At 40.5% G+C, this 23,327-nt stretch overlaps 1 protein-coding gene across 1 annotated transcript in view; it reads left to right on the forward strand.

Moving 5' to 3' along the window:
• Positions 1–23,045, forward strand: part of LOC146663932 (heparan sulfate glucosamine 3-O-sulfotransferase 3A1-like) — a 41,303-nt gene extending 18,258 nt beyond the window's left edge. Inside the window, exon 2 of the mRNA XM_085416892.1 lies at positions 19,948–23,045. Coding sequence (XP_085273018.1) covers positions 19,948–20,569 — 622 coding nt within the window. The 3' untranslated portion in view covers positions 20,570–23,045. The remainder of the gene's footprint in view (positions 1–19,947) is intronic.
• Positions 23,046–23,327: the final 282 nt, after the last annotated feature.

Below are 23,327 nucleotides of genomic sequence, written 5' to 3' on the forward strand. Positions count from 1 at the left end.
ATAGTTCGAAGCCCTGGCTATCCCATGGGACACTGTTTCGAGGGTTTGGGGCCACTCTCTGGGAATGTTGTGAACCCACTGAGATGGGATTGGCAGTTTCCGCAGGCAATGCCTAACCGGTGCTATGGGGTTTGGTAGGTGGAAAGCCTGCAAAATTCGTCATGAAACGGTTATGGACTCATTTTTGGTTATGGTAATTTGACAAACCATGGGTTTGCATTTATGGGAGGGGGTGTTACGGCCCTAGCAGGGCCTCTCTCTCTCCTGAGGGTGCCTGTGTGGGCGTGTCCCACTACCTCCTGCCTGAGGTGCCACCTTTCCCTCCTGTACAGCTGACTCCCATCAGCAATTAAGGGTATTTAAGCCCAGAGCAGGGTGAGCTCTGGGCCAGAGTGCCATTTGTGTGGTTTCCAGCTAGTGAGCTGAGTGTTTTTGTGGTGTTTCCAGCTGGTGAGCTGTGTTTTGTGGTTTTCAGCTAGTGAGTGGCATTTTCCTTTTGACTTTATGCTTTATTGACCAACGCCTGAGTTTTGTTTGTTACTTTTATGGTGATAGCGGCTTGTCCGTCTCTTTTAGTTTAATTACTTCAATAAAACTGTTTTATTTAACTGTTTCGCCTCTTGACTCCTTTTTCTGACCCGGTCACTTTTGTTACTTCCCCCTCCCCGCCTAGACCCCCCAGGGGAACGTAACAAGTACCTTTGGTATCTTGTTGTCATGAATTTCAAAAAATGTCTAGACAAAACGCAATGCGGAGTGTAACCTTGTGCAAATGCAGTCACTGAAGTGTGCCAACCCTAAATATTCGTCAATGAAATACCTGCTTCTTGGAGTGGCTGTAGCTTAGGAGGTAGAGCAGGTCAGCTGCTTATTGGAAGGTTGGCGGTTTGATCCCTGGCTCCCCCAGTTTGCATGTCAAACATCCTTAGGCAAGATACTAACCCCGACTGTTATCTATGCTTTCAGGAAGCACTGAAAGCATAGATAACAGTGCTTGTGTGAATGGATGTGTATGGCTGAATGCGGAGTGTTGTATAGAGCGCTTTGAATATTCCAGGAGTGTAGAAAAGCACTATATAAGAATCTGTACATTTACCGTTATACCATTCCAAGAGTAACCAGTAGCTGGGACAGAAATGTGTTCAGAAATTTTCAAAGCCCTAAAAATTTGCTTACTTTTCTCCAAATTTTCCCCCTGTCTAATTAATAAATATATGCAAATTTGAATTATGCCCCCCCAACTCCCCATTTCTGATCGTCAGTGGTGTCAGGAGAGTTCAAAGTTTCACGACACAGTGTCTAGCAAAAGTAACTGTTTTGCATTTGTATTCCTTCGCATTGTTGCATAAACTTTGTTTGTAACTGCTCTGGGAAAACAATTTGCTTCACTGAGAGATCACATTATCCTGCACCAGCAGTTCATTGGTTCGTCTGCACACCTATATTAAATATGGAGGGGATCAAAACAAACTCTCTCATTAGGCCTCTTGGCAATAAAATATTCACCTTTTACTTTCTGGTATGAAAAATGCATAAGTAAAAGACTTTTTTGGAAATAGGGAAATAAAACAGGGAAAAAATTAAATATAGACCTCTTACTTAATTTTAAAAAAGGTACATCATTCAGGTTGCTTTGTGTCACTTTTGTCTCTTTACTCAAAATCACTTTCAACCGATTGGCCTTGTTAGCAGTGAGAAAAAATAAACCTCCACTACAGCATAGGCATTGTTCTAACCCCGACAACGAGGTTCTGCCCTGTAATTACATTCTATTTCTAAAACCATCCGTCTTTGCTCACAGAGAGCTGACAGGCTAAAACATTAGCACGTTGTCGGCGTCTCCTCAGTTCTCTGTTACACTTCATATTATCTTGTACCCTCAACTCAGCTTCCCAGATGGAGTTACCTCTCGGCAGTCTGGGGGGGAAAAAAGGAGGTGTTTTCATGTTACACAGTCAGTTTAACTTAGCCACAATGGAGCCTCCCGTTTTCTCACTGGGGGTCTGTGGAATTCTGGGTCACAGCCCAGCCTCAGGCAACCACTGGCTCCACTTTAGCCATTCTGTGTCGTTTTAGCTCCTGTGACATTCCACAATGGGTCATTTTTCACCTTTTCTTTCAGCGACAACCTGTTCTCCATCCCACCCCACCTCACTAGCACCGCTTACAATCACCATCAGCGTGTGCAACTGTTGCTGATAGCATACCAGCCTCACACATCTCAGCATCACCTATTCGTTATGCACGGCACTGCTGCCTCAACAGAAAGGAGTGGCGCAAAGTTCCATTTTCTCCAGGCTATTTATTTAATGGATAATGCAAGGGACGTAAAATGGAAATCACGCATTCGACCATGGCTTTAACACTGGCTCCTCCCTGCCTGCCTTCCTGAACTGCATTCATTCTCACACCAGATGAACATAAATCATTTTGGTAACTTGCTATTACCAAGCTCATTATTTATTCTCCTGGATGTTTAAGGGGAAGAATAAAAAAATATATAAAATATTTAAAGCTCCTAGATGTGAGGAAGGGAACATAACCTTCATCTGCTGCTGTCTGTGTCGGTCTGGCACTAAAATTAAGAGGAAAAAAACGAAAAGATTGTGTGAGCATGTACATGTCAAAAGAAGTGATAAGGGAGAGCATTCATATATGCTAATCCCTGCCCCTCTCTGCTTCTTCTGTGGTGGCAGTGCAACGCAGAGGGTGCAAGCTGTGCTGGTGTGCTCTCCTTGTGGTTTGGCACAGCGATGAGGAGAGCAATGTGATGTGCCAGGCGCTTTGTATTCTAAGCCTGGGAGTAGAGGGATGGAGGCAGGAAGAAGGGGGGGAGGAGGGAGAAAATGAAATAGGAAGAGGAGACAGGGAGGAAGAGAGCACAGAGACAGTGTAATCACTTTTACACCCCCCGATACTGCTGTCCGCCTGACACTTGACTCTTACCCCAAGCCTTTTCTGCACTCCCCTCTACAATATCTCACACTGTCTGTGTGCCTTTCCCTTTTTACTCAGTCTAAACAGAAACTTGAGCTCACACGTTTTGGAAGTATTGCTTTTGTCCAGGTCTGTTTTGCTATCTTGTAACTTTTTTTGTTAATTTAGGTAAGCTTAGTTTCCATGTGCTTCCAGAGCTTTTTAAAGTGAACTCAAATATTTGGGTTTCATTATGTTCAAACTATCAAATTTCATATGGAAATTATGTTTTACTGCCTTTTGCCCCCTCCTGCGTATAGGTCCTGAGACAAAGCAGTGTAAGAAAATGAATGCGGTTCTGTATGATGGCATCTGAAACCAACACCGGCTCTCTGCTGTGAGGTAGTCCTAAGTGTCTGAGAGAAAAATACAATGATGTTCTGAGTTCACAGCGAAACAATCTGCCAGCCTGTCTACTCCAGCTCTGTTGGCTGAGATTCTACCTGACTAATTTTGGCTTCTCTATATGCTTGCATTTGAACAGAACAATGACTCCTTTTCAGAAGTTGTTCTATTTTAGAAAATCCCAGGCGGTTTACAGTCAGAGTTCTCAGAAGTATGCCAACAAGACTCAGACTTGGGTTTTCAACCTGTCAAGTTCTTACTTTAATTGTGGATGTGGTACAGTATGATGTTGAGTTCAGTTATCCCACTGTATTATCGTCTGTGCATCGATGTGCTTACCTGTGCAGTGGGCATGAGATGAAAATGCTGTTAAAGATTAAAGCAGACTCGCTTAAGAGTTTTCAGGATGCATGAGACATCTTCACAAGCTTTTCATCTTGAGTGGTTAAAGTGAGCAAACTGTCTAATGCAGAACCAACAACACACATGCACACTTAACCACAGTCCTGGCCACACCCAGCTCTTCCTCATTTCTTCCCTTTCTCTTGCCCCTTGATTAAATCTCTTTTTCCCCTAAAGTTCAAGTCTTGTCTGTACAACTAAAACCTAATTTTATCCCTCTATAGTTTTCTAAAAACTGATCAAAAGAACTGATCAGCACTAACTCACATATTCTTCCATGATGAGGTACATGCCTTTTTTTTTTTTTTTTTTTAAATCAAACCCTCATATACTAATTGTGTATTCATCTGTGGCTGAAGGTAGTGCCTAACTAATGCATTTTGCAAGGAAAAAAAAAAAAGAGTGCAGAGCTACTTTACTTAGATATTAAAGGACTTTGGGCTGAGAGCCACAGAGTCGGAAAGCTGGTAACTGATGAGAGATAAAAGCATTGTTACATTGGCAGATGTATCCTCAAATTTGAATGATAAACAGCCACACAGCCTTCTTAAATGCTCTATAGGCAACCATGACACTAATCATTCATATGCAAGATCCCCGCTGGGTGTTAGTGGACTGTTCTGGTGAAACATAAGCCAAATCAAGACATACTACCATGTGTATTACAGTATAATGGGAAACAGATGTGGGGCAAAACTTAAAAGGATTAAAAGTAGCTCAGAAGTTTTAATTGTTCAACTGCCAGAGTTTGAAATAAGCTCCAGTTTATCAAGCCCCAACTGTCCCTAGACATTTATGCTAGAAAAAGTGTTAGGTAAGGGTTACAATACACACTGACAAAAGTTATGATAATTAATATGAGAATAGACATACAGTACACATACAAAAAAATAGTATTAGCAATGAAAAGACAGTATCAGTGCAGAAGAAGCATTTTCTAGTGTAGGCCAAATAAGCTTTTAAGTTCCTCAGTGTTTAGGGGGACTACCCGGTAGGTGGACTGATATACACTGCTCATAAAAATAAAGGGAACACTTAAACAACACAATGTAACTTCAAGTCAAACTTTTGTGAAATCAAACTGTCCACCTAAGAAGCAACACTGATTGACAATCAATTTCACATGCTGTTGTGCAAATGGAATAGACAACAGGCATGCAAGACATCCCCAATAAAGGAGTGTTTCTGCAGGTGGTGACCACAGGACCTATGCTTTCTGACTGATGTTTTGGTCACTTTTGAGTGCTGGTGGCGATTTCACTCTAGTATGAGATGGAGTCTACAACCCACACAAGTGGCTCAGGTAGTGCAGCTCATCCAGGATGGCACATCAATGCAAACTGTGGCAAGAAGGTTTGCTGTGTCTCTCAACGTTGTGTCCAGAGGATGGAGGCACTACCAGAAGACAGGCCAGTACATCAGGAGATGTGGAGGAGGCCGTAGGAGGGCAACAACCCCCTAGCATGACCGCTACCTCCGCCTTTGTGCAAGGAGGAACCGGAGGAGCACTGCCAGAGGGGTGGCATGAGGGCCCGAGGTCCACAGGTGGGAGTTGTGCTTACGGCCCAACACCGTGCAGGACGTTTGGCATTTGCCAGAGAACACCAAGACTGGCAACTTCGCCACTGGCACCCTCTGCTCTTCACAGATGAAAGCAGGTTCACACTGAGCACATATGACAGACGTGACAGTCTGGAGACGCCGTGGAGAACGTTCTGCTGCCTGCAACGTCCTCCAGCATGACCTGTTTGGCAGTGAGTCAGTAATGGTGTGGGGTGGCATTTCTTCGGAGGGGCTGCACAGCCCTCCATGTGCTCGCCTGCGGTAGCCTGACTGCCATTCGGTACTCACATTTGAGAAAGGAAAGGGTTGCTGTTATGGCAACTCCCCCAAAAGTCTTGGTGGAACCTCAGGAGCCTCCTACTTTAGCTTGTTTTTAACCCGTGTCGCGAGACTTCAGTGAATCTAGTGGTAATGCCAGACTTAAGGTTCATCTAGCTCGCCTCCGGCTGGAAGCACGGGAAGGGCAGCCAGTGCGTAAAGCAGAGTTTTAGTATTTATTTATTTATTGTCATTGTCAAGAACAATGAAATTGCGTTTGGGGCTTCCATACAACCCCAAAAAAAGAAGAAAATAATAAATACCCCTTAAAACCCAAGTGTACATATTTAACCCAGTGTGACTCCAATGCAATAAGACAATCCTTAGCAATAATGTTCGTAGAAATTCAGACAAAGACCTGAGAAACATGACAAAATACAACAATGCAACCCATTCAGTATTATTGTACTGTGAGATATGATATCAGATATGATAGTTATCTATTTAAGAAAGGGGGGGGGGGGGGGGGCAGGAGGGGGAAGAGAATAAAGATATGATGCACCAATGCAGACCAGTTCATTGCTATTAAGAAGTTGGATATGGTTATTGTCCGTGAGAGGGGGGCAGAGAGTTCAGGAGCCTCACAGCCTGTGGATACAGGCTGTTGGCCAGTCTGGATGTTCTGGCCTGTATAGACCTGTACCTTCTCCCTGAGGGCAGCAGATGGAAAAGGTGTTTGATCTCAAACTCCAGATTTGCCAGTTGGAGATAGAAGCTGGAGAAGGAAGTCAAGCAGCTTCACATCACAATCAAAGATTTCGAAAGTTTGGTTACCAGTCAGCAGTCTGAGAAGACAAAATGAAATAACAAGGCCATCAAGCTGAAATTGAGGACACCCTTATAAAAGGGAATTCACCTGTGGCTAGAGGCAGTTCTCTCCTCCTCCTCCTTGCTAAAGATCATTTGCCACATGCGTTGAGCTGCCCCGGAGCATTTCATTTGTTTGTGTAAAGTTTGTGGTGGGAGTTAGAGGACTAGGTAAGTCTGGGGGACGCTGTACATTTCCTCACGTAGGATGTTTTCTGTTAAACACACTAGGTAAGTAGGTTGGTGCCACCCATGTAATGTTTGAGCAGGGACGTGCAGAGAGGTTTAAAGGGGCGGGTGCTCAAAGTTAAAAAGGGGCACATTGAACCAGGCTGAATAACAACAACACACATTCATCAAGAATCTAATATGGGAAGGGCGGGGCTGTGTTGATCTGAGACTGTAGACATTAAAAAGTCCACAGGAGAGATGGTAGCTGATTAAACAAGTGTCATGAGATAATAACAAAATGCAAAGATTGGTGACAGCGCTTGGAACCATAAGGCAACAAAAAACTGTGACATAAACTCGGCTCTGCCTGTGAATCACTCTTTGCTTCTCTTCTTCCTTCCTTCCCATCATTTCATATATCACTCTCCACTTGCTGTCCATCTGAGAACAAGGCACAACTTGCTATTGCAATAAACTATAATCTAATTATCCACACCTAACAACTCTTGCACTTAATCTATAATAAAATGATGACAGAAAAATGTTATAGCACTGCCTTTAGTAGCCTCATACAGCTCCTACTGTTTCCTCCTCATGTCCTTACCAGCCATGTCTGCACAATGTTATATCATGAGTAATATTTTTTTAAATCCAGCTAAATAAAACACACACATGCACGCACAGTGACATTTTAGACCTTCTTCAGAATACTGTATATACTATGGGCATCATGGTGCTGATCCAGAATCCTTACATTATTATTCATTACTAGAGCTACAATAATAAAGCAATGAGGAGGGGGAAGTAATAAATATGAAATAATGTATTTATGATGATTCCATTTGTTTCACTATCCACTCTGTGCAGGGCAAAGCTTATTACATGTTTAAACTGTAGAGATACAATCATTTCACTGCTGTAAAATCCAACTTTTGTCTTATTTAAAATATAAATCTAATATAATCTGCTTCTTAATGTATGTTTTTTAAAATACAGCTTGTGTTTTTTAATATATTATAATTATAATAATTATTATGTGGACATGCATATTAGATCGTTTTTTAGTGAAATATAATCCCTCCAGAAAGGCAGGAAATGCCCAGAAACTTACTTTAAAACTAAATATGTTCTAAATACTTTAAAACTAAATATGTTCCCTAAAACGGTGACAGAGCTACAGACCCATGACAGCCTTACACAGGTAGCCAGCAGCTATGACCAGCACTACTTGTGCAGTTAATAAAAGGACAGGTAATGTTTGTCGCGCTGTTGCACACACAGCACGCCCGTTTGTTTCAGTTCGTCAGTTGCAACAAGACAACTTACCAACGTGTACGTAATAAGCTAATACTCCTGTGTGCTACACACTACAGTGTACGCTGTACACCTACTTACTGGTTGTGTCGCATCAGTCTGTGTCTCTGAGTTAACTTGTGTTTCTCCTACAGCTCCGGACCGCAAAAAATGCGCGTGCTCTTTGTGAGCTCGTTCCCGGCTCGTAACCAGCGCGTTCTGCCGTCGAGGGCGATCATTGGTTAATAGTGATCATGTGACTGATGCAAGCCAGATCCTTTTATTTAGCAAAACTGTGATTAATAGTTAAATATTATTGTTGAGGGGCACAGACAGGACTCCGCACGCACACACACATAAAAAAATAAATAAAAATTTTTTAAAAGTTGCCTCAACAAAAGGGCACTTTGGGCACTCATCATGAAAGGGGCGGGTGCTCAAGCCCCTCTAGCCCCCCCCCTCTGCACGTCCCTGTGTTTGAGCTTATTTTGTGAGTTGAGGATTAGGGCTTTGTTTCTTTTGTTTCTCTCTTAAAGTAAAGCTCAGCTTTCTGGGTTTGTCTTTTTGGTGTTTTTCTTCGGCACAACCAAACGCTCCCTTTCTCCCCCACATTGTTGTATGGCTTTGAGACTTTTTTTTGTTGAGAAATTAACCATTAAAACTCTTTTGCTACAACAGTTGTACTGACCTATTGAAGTTGTTGTGTTACCCCCTCCTGCCAACGAGAAGGCATAACACAAGATTGTCATATCTCTGTTAAGACTCAGAACTTGGTCAGCCTATTTTTTTCCCCCTTTTATTTTAGAAATATCAGTATCTATATTAGTCTTATCCCATTTCGGCTCTACTACACAGGTCTATAAACAGCTGCCAAAACATATTTGGTGACTGATTTTAGAATTTTTTTTATTTTAATTGTATTTTTTTTAAGCACATCTAGCTAAAGGGCCAGTGACCTCATGCCATTGTAAAAAGTCGGTCTGTCGATCGAGAAGTAATACTGCTCAGAGTATTGGAAGAGTATTGGTGAAACTTGCAGGGATCACCTAATGGGTCTATACCCAAATTGTGGTCAACAATCGCTAAATCCCAACTGTGTCATTGATGTTCTACTTATCTTTATCTAGCATGGGGGTCCTCCCAGAAGGCTGACCAGTTACAGCATCAATTCAGATTTTAAGACAGTCTCAAGCCCTGCTGTCTGTTTTGGGATGCAGTTTGTTCACTGTAATCTGGAGTCTCAGTCCAACTAGTGCTTGCAGCAAATTTATATGCAAGCTCACCAAGACTGCAGAGCAGAACAAGGATGACTGTTGCCAGCTGCAGTCCAGAAGGATGGCGGTGGGGTCTGTCTGTAGGACTCACTGGGGAAGCGCCTGAATATTTTACTCAGATTTTTTAATTTGTCACAAAATGCTCAGCATTGAAATGTTGGCACAAAACTTCCTTATATAGTATTCATTAATAATTCATCTAAGAAAGCATCAGTGTGTCTTCTCAGACGCATGAACACACCTTTACATCTGCCACAACTTGAATCTAGTTCTTTGGGAAACACTACACAATGATCAGAGTTTGATGACCAAGTGGTGTTCCTGTACGCGAAACATCTTAATGTCACGTTTCCTTACAATGGTAACTATAATGAAACTGTCATCTCTCGTTACAAGGCTGTTTTTTGATGATAAAGAAAGGGCCATGCCCAAAAGGAGTAAGGTATATAGAGAAGAGAATAAGAGAAAATGAATTTATAGAGCCGTTTCTCGATTGTAGGCCGCAAATTAAAAACCTTTTACAAATGTAAATTTTTGAGTGAGCTCCAGAAATGTTCAGGAAATTTAGCATTGTTGTATCTATGCCTTCGCAAACAGAAAGGATTGTCTTTTTGCCAATCCAATGTATTTGTCGTTGTGTTCATAGAAGGGTCTGTAGTTATCAGAGTTTAGCCTTTATATGTTCAAATCACAAGCCTTTGTCTGTTTTCTGTGTCGTAATATCTGAACTAATTTTTTCTGCAAGAGCAGCATGGAGGCATGCAGGCGGGATCTCTGCCAGCAAAGATGTGGCTTGTAACAGCTCTCTTTTTAGTGACAGTCTATGGCATATTCAGCATCCTCAAATGTTTATATTGAATGTTTCAGAAGCTTGAAAATCACCATGGCAATGGTTCCAAAGACAAAAGCCCTAGCCTTTTGTCATGGGTAATTATCACAGAGTAGGCCCCTTAAAGCCTTCCATTTGGCTCTGAACAAATTCACATTTAATTTTGCTCTCATGCATTTGACACAGGGCTTTTTTGTATTCAAATCAGGCTTAGATGTAGAATTTAAATATTGACTGAAATGAGTTCTGTTTGACGCAAGTAGTTCTTTCTGCTTTTTCTTTCTCCAGATTATTTCGATATTTGGAACCATGGAGAAGGGATAAGAAGGGCTATAGAAAGGCCACTTGAAATTTCCTAACGAAGCCACCTTCCCCATATAAGTGAACATTCGAAAACACAATACCTTGAAAATGAGCTTTGGTATTAAACCCAAGTTTAGGTGTCTTATCTCCCACTAGCTGCTGAGTCTCTAAAAGCTGACTTAGCAGAATGAAGAATAACTGCGAGCTTTTGCCAAAGCCGATCCCACTGAAGTGTCATTTCCACACGCTCTGTTTTAAACTCCATGTAACTTCAAATAAGTAGGTCAGAGAAATATGAAAAAAAGTGCTGTGGGGGAATCGACTCAGAGCTACATACAATGTGATGACATTATGTACAATATAGAGATACATCTTAGGTTATATTTAATGGTTAGGTTCTCCAGCAATTTGGTTTAATTGAACATGAATCACTAAATGCAAAATTAAGCCCCATGTCTGTTGGCTGCTCTCAGTTTGTGTTGGTTTTTCAGGCTCTCAAAGCAATAATCAGAATTGGTTCCACATCACCCAGCTGCTTCGGACGCAAACTTTAATTTTACAAACCAAAAATTTCTTGTTATAGGAAAAAGGTTATGGTTTGGATTAAAATATACCCCTTCATAGCATTGATCATTAACTTACCCGGTGTGTTTAATTGTGACATTGGGGGGTCTTTTTATAAACTTCTATGTGATGATTGGAAATGAGACCCATTTCAGAATGGCCTTTATCCAGTACATGACATCACCACAGGGCACATGCGCATCTGCCAGGAGAAGTAGAATGACTGGCTAGAACCATGAGGAGACATGTAAAGTTTTGTCTTAATGTTATAAAATTATAAAGAGAAATTACACTATTTGTATATAAAGTGTAAACTAATTAAAGAGTGAGAAATCTTTACGTGCATTAACCTTTGTTTTTATTTTATTTTCATTTCATCACAATGTTCAACCTTTTTGCTTAACCTGGACTAGCAGCACAACAGAAATAAATTTTTTGACAAGTTAATTCAACCTTGTCTTTGATTCAGATTGTAATAGCTCAACAATTAGAATATGCATATAAAGATATACAAGCATTTGAAAAAGGAAAATCAAGTATATCTCATGATTCAAAAGCTTAAAGAAAACATTGGCAACAATAACTTGAAGAAATCATTTATGTTTCGAGTTTCCAGGAATTTTTATGCAGATCTCTTTTAAGGTCCGGCCGCAGCAGGTTTGAGGTCTGGGCCATTTCCACACGTTGATTCTTCTCTTTTTTTAGCCATTCTGTTGTAGAGTTATCAGTGTACTTGAGATCATTGTCCTGCCTTTTACCCTGTTTCAGCCCAGCTTTAGCGGCCTCTTAGATTGCCTCACGTTTAACTCTAAAGTACTTTGGTATACAGGAGTTCATGTAGGCGTGTGAGTGTGACTGCAAAACAAGAACAAATAATCATTCCTCGACCACTGTGATTGACATTTGGTATTATATTTGTGAAGTGTGTTTTGATATGCTGTGTTTGGTTTTTGCAAAACATAGTGCTGTGCATTATGTTTAGATATCGCTACATTGGTCTCATCTGTCCAAAAGACAGACAAAAGTCTTCTGGTTTGGTCAGATGCAAACCAAAGCTGTGCTACCTTGCTCTTTTGCTCCTTGCTCAAGAGGCTTTTCTCCTGTCAGCAGTTCTAAAAAAAGCCGTACCTGTTAACTCTTTCTCTAATTACATTGTCATGCTAACTGCGGCCTGTGGAGTCTGAGATGTAGCTCTTGGTCTTATTGCGATTTTTCTAAGCATTGCTTGAGTTGACTTTGCTAGGGTGTTCAGCCCTGTTAAGATTTTGGCATTGTTTTAACATACACACCTGAGTTCTCTGAATAAGTAAACTGCCCAAACCTCTGCTTTTATAGGTGCTCACACATGCTGAGGATCAGTTAATCAAGTGCATTTGATTACGAGCACCTGGCTGCAATTTATTCTCTTAATCTCTATAGACGCTGCAACAGTTTATGTAGTTTTTTTTAGAGGTCTGCACATAGTCCTGTCAAACCTTTGTTTTTCACCTTACTGTATAGAAGAATAAAACACTAGCAGACAGATTATAAGTCAGCATGTGGATAAGCCATCCTACCTAAATGAGTTTATATGGCAATAAAGCAAAAGTGAGTGATCTTCTGTCCTTCATCACCCTGACGCTCATTCATTTCCTTACCTCACCTCCTCTCTGCTCATGTGCAATCTGGATGTTGAAGCCTCTGCTGATGTCTGAAACATTTCAGACATCAGCAGAGGCTTGAATGCCTCCTGCAACCTCTTTGCCTCCCTCAGTAACTCTTCCAAACGCCGTTAGAAAGGTTCAATAATTCACAAGCTAGTTGCCATAAGGATAAAGCTTATTTTTTCCCCCCATATGCAATAAACTGGAGGACACTCAGCACCAGCGAAAAAAAGAGAGAAGGATTCTGTTAAAAATACTGCTGACAAATTTATAAGAACATATTGCAAAGCTGAGCCTATAAATTTTTTACTAAATCGTATGGTGGTTGTTGTATGGAAAGAAAAAAAAAAAGGAGGAAAACCTCACGGCTCAGTAGTAGGGCGAGTGTCCAGCAGAGAGATTTATTTACACAAGATTATATGAAAAAAGAAAAGTTTTTACTACAGTGCATGATACAATATTATTCTTGTAGTCTATTTATAATCAGGTTCACTCAGTAACAACTTGCAGTGGTCTGATTTTTTTTCTTTACAGGCATTATTTATGAGGTCTCTAATATTTAAATGTGTATAACATTTTCCAAGTTCAGCCTGACATTATATGAATTGCAATGGAAATAGGCCAGCATATATTTTTTCAGATTTTATGTATGAGAGTAGAAAAAAAACGTGTTCAAGTGCTTTAACCAGTCTATTTATAGCCAGCGTGACTGGATCTTAAGTTTTTTTGCTTTATTGTTTCACTCACCATCTCCGTTAAGGAGCGGCTGAAAGTTTTATTCTTCAGTTTTTTCAGTGAGAAGTTATTAACAACAAATATTTTTATAGACCTCTTTGATATTAACCAATATTTTTATATTTTAATATTTCAACCTAATTTCCTGCTTTCTTCTCCCCAACAGAGCCACTACATGACTGTTCATATCCCTTTCATCTACTAATTTTCAAGCAGACAGTACATTTCCTATTTTTTAAAAGTTGCCATTTTACTTAATTCATTTAAACTTTTCTTCTTTCCACCATGACGCTGTTATCTTGTGCGTCCCCAGTGTCCTGCAGAGTTTCTTTCCTTTCCGACTTACTCTTTATCAAAACCTTGTCATTTCCCAGCAGAGAATAGTTGACTATGTCCTCCCATTTGTTTTTCCAAGAATAGACTATGCTGTTATCTGGAAATTGTATGTCTCTCAGAATTACTTCCTGCGTCTTACGGTTCCCATGGATCACTTTGGTGTAGCTCTTTATTTATTAGACAGGTGGATAATTTTGATGTAGTCTGTGCTTTTACAAATCATAATCCCAATTGTGTTTTTTCCCTCTTTTTTTTTTTAGTTGAAATCAGTGTAACCAGCTTCATTATATGAACGTATTTTGGTCAAGAGATTTACTCAAGGATATTTGTGACTGCAGTAAAGAAAAAAAAACACAAAAGAAGGTTAGAAATGATGAAAAATAACTTTTTATTTAAATTAGGAAACTGTCTTTATGTTGAGGGGATGCACACTATAGCATGAATCCCCTGTCTATGACAGGGGTGGGTAACTCCAGGCCTCATGAGTGGTGTGCTGCAGCTTTTAGACATCACCCTGGGTCAACACACCTGAATCAAATGATTAGTTCATTACCAGGCCTCTGGAGAACTTCAAGACATGTTGAGGAGGCAATTTAGCCATTTAAATCAGCTGTGTTGGATCAAGGTCACATCTAAAACCTGCAGGACACCGGCCCTTGAGGCCTGGAGTTGGACACTCCTGGTCTATGAGAAACACAAAACCAGAAATACACACATACACAAAAGTTAACACCTGACCCCCTACTCACACTCGCCCTCTGTTGCCATGGTGAAACAAAGTGAGGTCTTAAAACTGTAAGTGCAGGGAGCCAGGCAAAAGTGACATTATATGGGATTATTCTAAATCCAATAGAGGGGGGAAAAAGGATCAGGTAGATCCTTCAGGACCTGGGATTTAAAAGGACAATAATTCTGACTGGGACTTGCTGGGAGGATAACACCTGTAATCTCTCCATGATAAGTAGTTGTATTTCTTACACCAAACCTTCTGGAGCTGAAAAATTAGGGCAAATGCAGAAATTCTAAAACTGTATTTCCTCAAACAGCCACTAGAGACTGGCTTCAGAACCAGGTTTACTACCAGTTATGATAGAGCTTCAGTTTAAAATTCTCAAATTTAGAATAGTAGTAAACATATTAATGCCTTGGCATGAACAAGTCTGCACCTTTTTTAAGTGAATGACATTCTAATATTGTTTCATGTGTATGCTAGCAGGTATCAACTGAGCTAGTTAATATCAAATTAAAGCTAGCTAAACTTGACTTAAACTTCATCCTCTTGAACAAAAGTGTTTGCTTATGGCTCCGTAAAACACTTGTTCTTTAACTCTGTACAGAACTGGTGCTATATGAATAAAATAAATTAATTTAAGATATGATATCATGTGGGTACTCCCATCCTTTATATACAGTTCTTCATTAGCCTCCACTTAGTAAAGTCTGAAACATTTTACTTCACACTACTACCATTAAACATTTCATTAATACTAAGGGAGGTGATCCGGAGTTTAAAGAAAACATTATTTTGCCATTCATTGTTTTTCCTATGGGATCTTAGAGAAATTTGCACAACAACATCCCGCCTCACGAGTTTCCTCTCGGATGCCTTTATGTTGTCAGCCTTGCCAGCGATTACAGCCCGCAGGGCAGGTAAAGGGCTGTGTTGTTGCAGAAGGTTGACAGAGAAGAAAAGCTCTGGGCTCAAAGGAATGGGCCTTCCCCTCACCGCACAGCAGCCATTACTCTAAATCACCCCCCTTTTTCCTCCTCCTCCTTCTTTATCCCTGACCTCCGTTAGAATTCACTGACCTGGAAAATATCTGGTGAGTCCAAGCCACCAAGGGCGGCACTGGCCCTAGCGTCGCCTGCAAACAGCAGAAATATTGAGCCAATTACAAGATTATTATCTGGTGGTAGTGGCAGGGGAACACAGTGGGAGTGTATTTATGCCTGCCAGTGCTCCCTGCTGAAAGAGGAAAAATGAATCAGAGGCTTTTGGGAGAGAAGTGGACAGTACTCATTCCCACTTGCCTTTATTTCTTTACAACTCCCGTTTATTAACAGACTTTGGCTCCCATCCAAGCCCCTTTCTAAAAGGTCAAAGATAACACCAGGAAATGGCCCTTTTGGAGCTGATAGTTTGTTAGTATTTTCACCTGGCTAATTCATATGCCGTGCTGTCATATTGTGTGTGCACCTGATTTACAGTAAATATGACCTATGACACATTCAGACTTTTTTTCACCATTTATTTAAGAGACATGAGTCACAGCCTGGATATGAGGGCAGAGCTGAGTCGGTTTGCAAGTGTAATTTGTTCAGCAGGGAAGGGAAAGCATTGATGCATCAGGCCCTTTATTCCAAAGTGGTTGCTTTATAGACAAGCTTACAAAGGGCACATTTAGTGATCTACTGCCTGTTACTGTGTACATTGGATTTGGTTTTTTAATAGGGAATAGAGTTTCCTGAAAGAATCCTGGCCTCTCTTTCCAGCTAGTTAGTTCCATATGAGAGGAATGACGTACATTTACAACTTGTATGATGTTCTGTCATGTCTACAAACTGTTTGTTTGTCATCTTCTAAACATTGTAGTCAGCCTTTGTATTTTTTCTTGTTTTGTCTTCTGTACTCAAACGTATGCCAAAGCATTGAATTTGATTTAAAGGGAAGCCTGGGTTTGCGTGCTCCGTTTCGTATTTCATTTTGGGTCTGCATCTTGTTTCACAAGTCGATCCCACTGCCTGCGTTTCATGCGTCAGTATGCTTAGGGAGTCGTTTTTTAGCAGTGTGATGAAGACATCAAAGCAGAATCTGGAACTGCAGTAAATCTCAAGCACTTGGACGGTTTGTCATCTGTTACATCACCTACCACTGCCAGTAAAGTTTCATTAGAAAGCGCTGCATGCTTCTTCTCTAGAATGGAAAGAAATGTCCTACTACAGTTCCCCTACTGTAAAAAAAAATTATTTCCCCAAGTAAAACTTTAATGTTGAGAATTAAAGTTCTTCTCTTTATATAACTTTACTGTGTATTAGTCACATTATTGGTTAGACCTTTGACAGCTTTGAGGATTTGTTTTGGAGGTCATCACAAGTACAAAATCTGTGACACCACTCCAAGATACACCAGATGAGCATGGATTTTCTTAATGATCTCTGCAAGCACAAAAACATGCCTGATCTACTCGAGTTGCATTGTGGGTAATATAGACAAAAAGAGAATTGGTTGGAATTAAAGTAACAGAAACTGGCTCTGCTGCATCATTTCATATAGATGCAAATCTGGCTGCAGCCTACTGCTTATCCAGAGTTGGGTCACAGTGGCAACAGTCCTTCTCCTCAGTAATGCCCACAAAGCCATGAGATGGATAAACATTTAACTGAGTTCTGGGTTTAGCCTGGGCGTCTGACCTACTAATTGTGCCCTCTAGACTCCCAGGAGAAGTTGCAAAAAGGTAACAAGCGATGGCTTGGTTTCAAACTGCCTCTGCATATTTAGACTTGTTACCTTTACTTGACTCTTTAAAAGTAATTAATTTTAGCCACTTGTAACCACAGTTGCATTCAGTTGGTCGGTACTCAGAGCTCTGAAAGGCACATAAACAAGAACCCATGATAAGTAAAATCCTTTGCTTAGAGTAAATGGTGTAGCTGTGTAAGTTAGCCAAAGCTAAATTTGGGAAAACCTGGAATAAGTGTTCAAATTTCATTTTTCAAACAGAAACAAATATGCTGTTTAATCAGTATTGCATTTTTCAGGTGACTATAAAATTTATATCACTCTGACTACTACTTTATGACGTCTCTATTTTAACTTCCAAACATGGCTGTCTTCATGTAATCTACATTACACCATGCCACATCCCTCCCTGTCTCCGAAAATTCCCCCCACTGTTTCGAGTGGCCTCGCAGCACCACACCACTGCTGTTAGCGCATCGACCACAGGACCAGCTCAACGCACACCATGAAATATGGATGCTTCCTTTAGTACAGACTCATTTCTTTTTCATAACGCAGTAATGTTCTCTTTTGCGTCGGAAACCTGTGAGGACTGCTTTGGAAGGTTGGTGGTTCCCAAATCAGCATGTTCCCGATGTAGGCAGGAAGACATTCTGAGTGTCTGCCTGCATGCCAGCGTCTGGAAGTCCTCTTTTATCAATAAATAGTCTCAATGTTCTCCATCAGTGACTTGTCAGCTCTGCAGCCTTTGTAATCCCTGATGGCATTGATTTTGTTTCAAAGTACTATTATACTGCCTCGCTCTGGACTCTCGGTGCGATGGGGCAGAGCTAATGCGAGAGGAAAGGAGCCTTGTCCGGGATCCTCTTTACACAGCTGTAGGAGAGGTCGCAGTTACTGAGAGGACTCCGGAGGTCAGCTGACGGTCAGTGTTGCAGGAAGATGTCGAGACATCGGTGCACCTGTGTTGACGCTGTTGCTCTTATCGACCACATCCTGCTTGTCCCCACTGTGCTGACCTCGTGAATCGTCCCTCAAAGAGGGGATTCACTCAGGATACTGGATGTGTTTTGACATTGGCCTGAAGGTATTGACTTGTAGCTCTTAGATCCATTTCACCTCACACACTGAGATCAGCCAGCAGCTGTTTTAAAACCTGAGACAACCATAAAGAAAACTGACAATGCCATTCTTGTTCTGTCATTTCGGTGATCCAACCTGCAGCAGCTTTACTCACAAAAACAGTACATTCAGCAGCTTTACCTAGTTTACTGTTTTCATTATGCTTATAGTATGTTTTCTTTTACAACTATTGCTGCATATTATAAAAAATCTATTCGAAAAGTTTGAGCGTGCACACATTTATTCCAATTTCCATGCACTTTCCTGTACCTGTGCAGATGGCAGATTAATCTAAATCTGAATCTTCAGGCCGTAACAGCGACAGATCCGACAGATCTTTAATGTCTGCACCTGTTATCTGTTCGTTGTCAACCCACCAGTTAGAGCATTTGATCAGAAAGAGCTTGTATTTGTCATTATAAAGAGTAATTGCAAACAGCCCCGAGCAAAAACAGCCATCACGTTCATCTCGGCTAGTGTCTTTTAGAAATGCACTCTGTTTGTTTAGCGCTCCGTCTCGGCAAACATGCCCTCTGTCTTATTTCATACTGTGCATGCTAAACGGAGCATGATTGTATACCAGTGTCTTAGCAAGGATGAAAAACGGTGCCTGTCACATCAGAAATTAAAACGTGCCTACTGTCAGGCAGAAGCTGCACTGTGATTGTATATGTTACTATGTATTTTACTACATGGTATTACACGCAACAGATTCAGTTGTCGAGCACTCTCCAGAAATTTATGAGGACCACCCTCTTTGATGGTCTTCTGTCACAGGTGGGAAACTTCATCTACCTTGGGAACAGGCCGGGCCACTTAGTCGGTGCCAGTCCTTGCTTTACGCAGCAGCCAAGCAGATGAATAATTGACACTTGCATTCTGTACTTTGGTGAATTTTAAAGCTGTATTCTGCAGAGACTCTAAATGGTAGAGGGAGGGTGCGTTAATCATTCATGGGCTGCTTTTACCCACTTTTGCTTAAGGTCGCTGTCCTGAAGGCGGCTGGACAGAAGGAGAGTGGAGGTAGAGAGATGTGAAAGAAAATGGTGAAAAGATGCCATTTATAACTACGACCAAATATTATAATTTCAGGGATTGCTCTAGCTGAACTTTATCACCAGGATTTCATTTCATTTAGGATCAGTATGTGGCTATGCATTGTGTTCAGATTGCTCAAGTGGAACCATTTATATGAGAAATTTTCCAAATTATGCTTGAAATAAACATAATGTTGAACCATATGTGAACCTTGTGAGGAGGAAAAAAAGTCTCCCTATCCACTTGAATGGATTTTTTGGATACTTTTTTTTTCCATTTGTTGAAAAAGAATGGCAAGAAGGTGATCATACTGCGAGGGCATTGAGTATTAATATTTTATAACTGGCATTACCATAGTAGAGGTATAGAGATTGACATTCTCTCTTTTTTGCTCTGGACAAGAGTGAGGAATACCCCCTTTCAAATGCACCCAAGGGAGAGCCCCCTCTTTTATAACCACACCACATCTCTTTACATCCAGAGGCGTTCCTGAAAGCGGAGCTGCGGCAAACCTGCCAATCAACATTTGGTCACGCATGAGAGAAATCCAATAAATAAACTTCTGCAACCAAACTGTTACTAGTGTTATTCTTGATTGATTGGATTCAATGTTTTTGATGACTTAGCTGGAGTTCGTCCAGTTTTAATGTTTATTGTTGTAAGAGCGGTTGTGTAACTGCGACAGTTGCTTAGTAGGTTTCGGTGAAGAGTGCAGGTCAAATAAATATTTCACTTCCTTTTTTCTCTCTCACTATTTTCTCTTCTCAGAGAGCTGATGCCCAAGACCCTGGAGGGTCAAATCACAATGGAGAAAACTCCTAGCTACTTTGTGACCAGGGAAGCTCCTGCCCGAATCTCCGCCATGTCCCGGAACACCAAGCTGATCGTCGTAGTGAGGGATCCTGTCACTAGAGCTATCTCCGACTACACACAGACACTGTCTAAGAAGCCTGACATTCCCTCGTTTGAGAGCCTCACCTTTAAAAACAGGACTACAGGGCTCATTGACACATCATGGAGCGCCATCCAGATTGGCATCTACGCCAAGCACCTGGACAACTGGCTGCAGTACTTCCCCATGGAGCAGATCCTGTTTGTGAGCGGCGAGCGTTTGATCAGCGACCCAGCTGGAGAGCTGGGCCGTGTGCAAGACTTTCTCGGGCTCAAGAGGATCATCACAGACAAACATTTTTATTTCAACCAGACCAAGGGATTCCCGTGCCTGAAGAAAGCAGAAGGCAGCAGCAAGCCCCACTGCCTTGGAAAAACCAAAGGGCGAACCCATCCAAACATTGACCCTGAGGTGGTGCAGAGACTACGAGACTTCTACAGGCCCTTCAACATGAAGTTCTACCAGATGACAGGAAGATTTTTTGGTTGGGATGACTGAATGTTTAGTTTAGTTTTGGTTTTTTCTCGTGAAGTTGAGAACTATCAGACTGCAAAGGATCACAACTGACAGAAAATCAATATAAGATTCTGAGAATAAAGTTTTGTTGTTATGAGAATAAAGTTTTAATTACAATAACATAGTTATTGGGGAAAAAAGGCTACTTTGGCAAAAAAAAAAAAAAAAAAGTCATGGATAATTCCAAACATATATAATTATCATATTAAATTTAGTTTATTAAAAAAATTATATAGAAATATTTATATTTTAAAAAAATATTTTATGACATAAAAACGATTAATTAATTTTTAATAATACTTAATTATTTGAGATATATTTGATTGATAGTACTTTTATTTATAGTAGTCAACCCCCTGCCAAAAACAGGTCACTAGGGAAAAATGTGTGTTCTGCAACCGGTTGGTGAGTGGTTGCCGGAGGTTGCTGGATGTTACCAAGTAAAATCTGGCCACAGATGTGAGGGTGTACCAAAAACCTTCTTGATTGTTTCAGAGGCTAACAGATTGCAGCGTTGCCTGTGGAAGACCCCAGCTTATCTCTAAACACTCACCAAACATTTACTGAGAAGAAAACATTCTGCTTCAAAGCATCTTCATTACAAACTGCATGAGATGGCTGCCACTCGCTAGCGACCTAAGCAGTTGCAACACATGGCTGTGAACTGAGCCTGGTTAGAAGGAAACAATATACTGATTTAAAAGAAGTGATAGCTTTTATTAGTTAACTTGCATATGCATCATCTGGTATTTGTTTTTTACGAGTACCTTACTGAGGGTGATACAAAATGGTATAAGAAAAAAAAAAAACTTTTTTTCTGCTACTTTTGTTCAAAAACCATGGAGATTCCTTACACTTTCTCTAAATATTATTTCCCTAGTGGTTTTTAACCCCTTATAAATGGCATAGCTTTATGCTAATTTTGTATTTTTCTCAAATTAGTGCAAATTAATATTCAAAATTAAAAAAACTATATACGTAAAATTATTATAATAATTATTATTATATTATCAATATTAGTATTGCCACTTTTAATGCCTAATTTTGTTTTTTTGCCGAGATATGACATTTTTTCCTAATAGGTTTGAAGAATATTTACACTTTTTCAAAGAACCAGTACTTTTATTCACTCGTTTGCTTACCGTTCTCTTAGATTCCCAAATCTGTTCTCAAAGTCTTGTATTTTTTTTTTTTCCAAACAGTGTTTCCACCACTCCATCCTCAGCATTAATACACTAGCAGCAATACAGGGCTGTTAAAAAAGATCAAGATGCCCTATCTCACCTCAGTGGCAGTTTTGATATGCAATATTTCTCTGCTACATTTTCCATCCTCAGAACTCATTGTGATCCACGCTCATGGAGATGTTTTCTTCAAAAAAAAAAAGAAAAAAAAAAAGAGTGAGTTGTTGGAGGATTTGCATCATATCTGCCTGCATTATCTGGGGAAACTTTTTTTCTTTCACGTTGCAAGTCCTCGGCTGTGAAATGGAAATTATTGTGTGCTGTGCTTCCGCAAGAGGATGGGTAAAATCCCATAGTGTCCAGGAGCTTCTGATAAAAACTAATGCCATATATTAAACATGACTGCTTTAAAATGTTCACATTTTTTCTAGCAAAAGTAATATGAAAAGATAAAACATAGTTATTTTTTGAAATGTATTTATTCGAGAGGTACACGAGAAGCAAGTATGCATTTTGAGCAACTCCTCGGTGAGTGTGTCCTCATTTATTATTATGTTTTCCATGCTTTTAGAGTTTTGTTTGTTTTATACTGTGTGCGCTAAAAAATTGTTATCCTCGTTTTAATTTCAGGTCGTTCATTTCATTATGTATTTACTATACATGGATGAATGTGGTGTTGGAACACTTTCAGTTCCAGAGTTGTGAGTTTGTTATTTCAAGGGTCGTTTACCCACCTTCAGTTAATGAAACTGCAAGCAAAGATAGCACTCACTGTTATTCAAGAGACATAGACTCCGATGGAGGAAAAGGGCCTTCCCAAACTGTGACTCAGATTTCCTCAACATGCCTCCTTGTGTATTGAATACATTTAATGTCACTGGCCTTCCTTGCCTTGAGGCAATGTGTGTGTGTGTGTGTGTGTGTGTGTGTGTGTGTGTGTGTGTGTGTGTGTGTGTGTGTGTGTGTGTGTGTGTGTGTGTGTGGACACTGTGCTAAACCCAGGGAGCATGAGAACAATGACTGAGTTGTGTTCCTTCTTTGTCCACTTGTATTGTGAGCTACTTTCTGAAAGCAGATGTGCCTCAAAAGATAACGCAATCAACAATGTTAACAATGTTATTTTCTGTGTGTGTGTGTGTTTGTGCGTGGTTGTGCAAGAGAGCTTCAGAGAAGAACCTTATATAGACTTTGGGGAGATTATGTAACAAATCTAACTTTATTGTTGCGACTGTTTCTTTCTTAAAGTGTTGAGTTTTTTTTTCGCACCCGTTGAATAAAAGATGTTATATGTAAATATTTTGTGTATCTGAACCTCTCTCTCTTTTTTTTTTTTTTGGGGGGGGGGGGGTGTCATGGCTGTAACTTCATTGCAAAAATCCAGGCATAAGGTGTATATCCACACTCATAAGGATGAGCCACTAAAGCTCAGCCTTCTACAGATTGATAACACCCATTGGTTCCTGCTTTCCCATCTCCTCTGTTACACCTTCCCATATTGTCTCAGCTTATCTCTGCCCAGCCTCCATGGAAGAGTGTCAAAAGGAATTATTGGGGAT

Source organism: Rhamphochromis longiceps, linkage group LG8, assembly GCF_057381845.1.
Source record: "Rhamphochromis longiceps isolate RC_006_pf linkage group LG8, R_longiceps_female_GT1.1, whole genome shotgun sequence".
NCBI classification, from domain to species: Eukaryota; Metazoa; Chordata; class Actinopteri; order Cichliformes; family Cichlidae; genus Rhamphochromis; species Rhamphochromis longiceps.